General features: G+C 36.3%; 1 protein-coding gene across 2 annotated transcripts in view; it reads left to right on the top strand.

The window, feature by feature from the left end:
- Positions 1-490: 490 nt before the first annotated feature.
- LOC117677318 (complement factor H) overlaps positions 491-6,000 on the top strand; it is a 76,885-nt gene continuing 71,375 nt past the window's right edge. For both annotated transcript variants that reach the window (XM_087890078.1, XM_087890077.1), the window contains exon 1: positions 491-701. In XM_087890078.1, the coding sequence (XP_087746204.1) occupies positions 506-701 (196 nt within the window). In that variant the 5' untranslated portion in view covers positions 491-505. The remainder of the gene's footprint in view (positions 702-6,000) is intronic.

The raw sequence follows: 6,000 nt of genomic DNA, 5'->3' as shown, positions 1-6,000 counted from the left end.
TCACCTTTCCAGTCACAGCAGACTCATGCAAAAGCAATGCATTCGGCACTCAGCAACCAAGAGGTAACAGGGAGGGCAAAGTATTGTTAGGTTTGCTGTTTAAAGCACCGGTCCAGAGAGGAGTAAAACTGTTGTCAACTTTGCCAAAAGGGCAAAATTCTGTGACCAACAGAACCCTTTCACTGACAGCTTCTGCTTTTGTGGTTCTGTCTATTGTTAAAAACTGAAAGATGGAGAAAAACGGGATTCCTTTGAACAACTCGTTTCTAATGCTGAAAGAAACCTAATAACAATGCCCCTGTTTGTTAAAGATGAGATTACTGAGAAGCCTGAGAGATTGAAAGCAAACAAGGAAAAGCTAGTTGAGAAATTGGGGAAGTGTGTTTGTATATAATTTACATAATTCTCTGACCAATACCAAAAGAAAAAAAAATGCACCAAAGCTGAAAGGAAGAAAGAAAAGATTGGTTGCCTATGTTGCAAGAGGATCAAGGGGGAGTGACCGATGAAGAAAAAGCTCAAAGTAGGCTATTCATTGGAACAGTCAGAAGAGGCAAAGAGTAAGAGGGGATTTGAGACAAACCTAGGAAGCCTTGCTGTAACAGGGCAAAAGTGCCCTGTGCCCGGCTCTGGAATGATTTTCCATTTTCTGGGTTACACTGTTCTGGTCCTGTTATTGGCATGCTTTACTGCTGTGGCTGGTAAGTCAAAAGTTTAAGTAGATATAGCATTTGATAATAGCAGTATTGGGGGGAATGGAAAAGCAACATTTAAATAGACAATATTTAAGCATAGATATTTTTTTTTTAAATGGAACCCTAAGCATTCCAACATAAAGATACACATCAGTTTTAGGCACTCTAGAGGAATTATTTTCTAGTTTTCGGTGTGGAATTATTGGAATAGTTTGAATCTGCTTTGATTTCAATAAAATTCTGTCTTGTAATCTTCACTTAGTCACATATGAAGTTTGCATTATCTTGTTAGATTTGCAGACTCTAACCTATATACAAACATAACAAAAGCAAAAAGTTCAGGTATTTGGACATGAATGTTTACATTATTTTTATCATTTTCTGTCCTGGATTAATCCAAAACAAATTTTTGAAGTAATTTTCATTGCCTGTAAGGAAATTAATAATACAGTCAGAAATAAGAAAAATAGCACAAATTTGTTCATGACTATTTAGAAGTAAATCCCATTGGTTCTAATGGACCTTATTTGTTAAGTATGCATAAAAGTGCAACATGTACTGAGCTATAATTAAATTCCAAAGGCATACTGGCAAGACTGATTTTTACTAAACGACACAGAGTGTAGTCTTAAATCTAGCACTAGCTAAAAATTGCAGTCATTGCTATTAAAAGAAATGGAGGAATTTTTCATGCAACTTTATGCAATTAATGAAATATTAAAATTAGCCAGATTATTTCATTGGATGCCTACATACTTACCTGAGAGTAAGTCTAACCAAAGCCTGTATGATTAATCTTGACTTGATGCATATAGAATTTTCTTGCTGAAAAAATCACACAGTAGAATTCTAAATCCACAAGAGAGTTGTCCTTCTTATTGTTTTTGGGAAAATTAAGTTGAAATCAATATTAATGTATTACATTATAAGGACCTGTGGTAGATATTTCCTTGTTTGTGATTTATTTAGTCTTCTATCATATTATCACTGAGAACAATAATGAGGACAGGCTTTATATTAATTGCCTGACTGATGACTGGATGCTACTGGAAGACCATCTAAACTTCTAGTGAGAAAATGACTATAGCATCACATATAATTTTATTTTGTATTATACAGCTGCAGTTCTGTATTCATTCTAGTAAACTTTGAAAGGACATTACATTGATATTTTTTCTACTTTTGTGATTTGTTTATACAGATGCAGCTACATTACAATAAAAAGTAAAACATCTGTATTATTTTATTTCTCTGCCTGCTCAATATCAAATATTTCTTATATGACAAGCAGAAAATTACTAGACAACTGACAATATGTACTGATTTTTTAAATATAACATGGCTTTTTAAAACGTATGTTCCTCCTACTGGATAGTAAATAGCTATTTCAAGAATTTCCACCTTTCACATCCTCTTGAAATATTTATTCTCAAGTTTACATGTTTGTTTCATTAGATCCAACATAGTTCTAAACTGTATCAGTTATTGTAATAATAGCAGAGGAAAAAACCTGATTTCAAGAATGTATTACTTATACAATGCTTCTGGAAATGGGCATCTGTAATTATTCCAAAGTGAATGTATGAATTTCCACTCCTTTTGGGTGGTTGTTGGGGAAGTAATCAATAACAATCATAGTCACAGCTATAATGCCTGAGTGGCTTCTGGGTTTGAGAGCTGCCAAGTAGAATGTCTACCAATTCTTATCTTTTTTAGATGACTTATACCTGTTGACGAAAAAATTTTAACAAGAGGGGGGAGGGGTCAAAGGGATGTTTCATCTCAAATCCAGATATTATTCTCTTCATTATCTCTTCTTATTGAGATAATACACCATTATTTCTCTTTTAGAACCAAAGGTTAAATTCATTACTTGCATGAAATCAATCACTGTATAGATTAATAGAAGTACATAAACACAAGAATAATTTGTCACAAATTACTCTCTCTTTCAGTTCTCATAGACTTACTTAGAAAATGCAATATTTTGCTCTATAACCCAACAACCAGAGAGGTTTTTTTAAAAAAACCCAATATATATTAAACTTGACACAATTTAACAACCAATGGCACAGTCTTTCTGCTTCTGGGCTGTGTTTTTTTTTTTTTTGGACATTCCCCTTGCTGGCCAAGATCCAAATCCTGTTTGGTTACTCACTGCTTCTTTCAGTCACAATTCATTCCCCAGCTATCACACACTGGGCAATCCTTATCGTCTTGACCTCAGTACTGTTTCAGGTTGTCATGCTAAGGGGATATCCTTCATGGATGGAAATTGCCTGCCAATCTATCATTCTTGAATTCCAAGCTGCAGGTCGGTGTGCAGTTAGGGCACATGACACTACCATACTGTGTTCCTTTCCTTTTGCTCTTAAGCAATCCTTCTGTCACTCTCTTAACTGGAATGTTTTGTCTTCTGCGTCCCTTTTCTCTTAAACTGCCTTGCTTATGAGTGATCTTTCATTTTAAAGCTTTCCCCCCTTAATCTTGAATAATCCATCCATCTCACTTAAATTGCTGACTGCATTTTGTTAATGCAGCCTGTAAGCAGGGAAAATGGCTGAACTAATCATAATGCCACATATAGATATTGTTTCCCACAACAGAGCTGGAATAACCAAGTTACAATTAAGATGACACATGTGAAAAGAATCTTGAGGTCCCAGAAGCTAATAACCTCTGATTACTAAAATATTCAGTGTATATCCTATCAATACAGATGTTGAAACTGTTGGGCAGTATTGGGGTTTAGGGTTTAGTGACTGTGGTCTAGCCAATAGATTTTCTGATGTTTCATCAGCAACCCTGACCGGCATCTTCAGAGGCATGGTACACAGACCAGAGGCAGCTGGGATGGGACTGACTGGCCTCTTGTCTTAATAGCTAGCTATAACGAATTCTGGCTGGTCTTTAGTTGAGCTGAGTTCTGATTAGTGCAGGTTGAGTAGGCCATTGAGATTCTTTAAAATGCTTTTTGCAAACATGCTGGTGGTAGATGGAATATGGCTGTGTTAAGTGTTGGGGACAGGACTAATCCATGCATGTCAAACAATATTTTAATAGGAAGGAATCCATTTATGTTCTATGAATGGATACAATGTTATAAGTAAGGTTCTAACAGTTATTAGTTGCTCATCAAATGTTCTTAAGGATAGTACAGGTAGTCCTTGCTTAATGATCAGTCACTTAGTGATACCTACAACTAGGTTCTGGAGTTTTGATGGTGCACACACTGGCATGGACACGGACACGGACACGGACACACACACACACACACACACACACACAGAGAGAGAGAGAGAGAGAGAGAGAGAGAGAGAGAGAGAGAGAGAGAGAGATGACTGCATTTCAACACTTGGCAACTGGTTGTAGTGTTCTGCGGTCACATGACCCAATTCATAAATTTTTCCAATTTCTAGCCTTCTCATCTGGTTTGTAGCAAAATGAATGGAGTTGCTTTATGACCGTAGTGTTCACTTTATGACCATTGTGTTGGTTTAATGACCACCATAAAAAGATTGTAAAATCAGGTTGGTCATGTTGGTGTCTTGACTTTCAACTGTGATGATTTACAAGAGAATTTCTGGGCACTATTACAGTCATAAGTTGAGGACAACCTACACTAAAGGAGGAACGTCTGACACTTTCAAGGAGATGTGGGTTTTTTTCTGTATATAGTTAAGGATTTCAAGTTGAAATGAAGTAATCTGCTGGTAGGTTTTCTGAAAAAGAGCATTATTTCTTCATTCAAAATGTCTTTGAAAATGTTCTCATTGTGTGTGCAAAAAAAAAAATATGAAGCAGAGTAGAAAAGAACATTTTGTGAAGTAGAAATGCCATTTAGCATAACCCAAGTTCAACATCATGGCTAGTCAGTGAAGCAAATTAAATAACATTTTATGAATTTAACATTAAAAGATAATTCATTGAGTATAGGGAAGGGGTTGGTATTCCTTTCTTCAAGAAACAAAATTCTATCATTATTACTATGAAAATATGCTTAAAGGTACCTGGTAAAAAACTTGAGGCCTAAATAAAATTCCTCTGGGCTGGGCTGGGCTGGTCTGGGCTGAGGCTGCAGCATATGCAGAGGTATGGGTATATATATAACTGAAGACACAACTATAACTAACACCGTTGCCATCCTATATTCTCCACAATTGCCCTGTGAGATGAGTCAGACATAGAGACAATGACTGGTCCAAACTTACTTAGCTAAGACAGCTAAGTAAGTTTGGACCACTCATTGTCTCTAAGTCTGACCCATCTCACAGGGAGATTTCATGCCTAATGAAGCCTAGAACTCACAGTCTCCTGGTTTCTAGGCCAGCACCTTCACCGCTATGCCAAACAGACTCTCTTGATCTCGCATCTTGATAAATTATTGAAATTGTTAAGGGAGATAAATGAAAATTAGATCTTTTTTTTAATAGTAGTTTCAAAACAGACCTCTTAGTTTTACTGGGTATCATTTAATGTAGGGGTGTCACACTTGCGGCCCTTGGGCTGGATGCATCACGCGCTGGCCATGCCCACCCCCGTTTTAGCAAAGGGGGGGAAATTCGCAATGCATCATGTGATGACAACCCCTTATTTAATGTATCTCTTAGAATAAGCAATTTGGCTATATGATACTGAATTATCATTTTTAACAGCCAAAACCTCACTCTCTTTGAAACTGGTGCCATTTTTCTCCTTTCTTAGAACTATATTTTGTGAGTTCCTATTTGGATTTGACTATTTGAACAACTACTTGAGTAAAGTCAGTTTGATGTAGTGGTGCAAGCTAGAAATTGGGAGCATGTGAGTTCTAGTCCTGCCTTAGACACGAAACCAACTTGGCCAGTCACTCTTGCTCAGCTGTAGAAAGAAGGCAATGGCAAACCACTTTCAAAATCTTGCAAACAAAACTGCAGGAACTAGTCCAGGCAGTCATTATAAGTCAACAGTAACACAAATCTACTAAAAAAAACAAAACAAAAAACAGATAACAAAAAAGATCAGAAAATAGATTATTTCTGGCTTTGAAGTATTATTCATTGCAGAAAGAACTGATAAAAAATAATAGCAAAAGATTTGCCAAAACATCATTTTTCATATCAACAACAGAAGAAAAAAAGATAACATATATAAAGTTGATTATGATGAGCAACCATTTGTATGTTAGTCCATAAGAAGAAGATCCAAGGACCACAGCTAGGTAATACTTTTTAGTTGGATCAAACCACCTTTTGGAGCATTAAGTCTCCCAAGGTTAGATTGGTCACAACCCTATTGGCCTTTAGGACTTCCCTAGAGACATGGT

The sequence above is a fragment of the Pantherophis guttatus genome, chromosome 3 (genome assembly GCF_059756535.1).
Source record: "Pantherophis guttatus breed Tessera chromosome 3, ASM5975653v1, whole genome shotgun sequence".
NCBI classification, from domain to species: domain Eukaryota; kingdom Metazoa; phylum Chordata; class Lepidosauria; order Squamata; family Colubridae; genus Pantherophis; species Pantherophis guttatus.
This window is presented reverse-complemented; position numbering and strand designations above follow the sequence as displayed.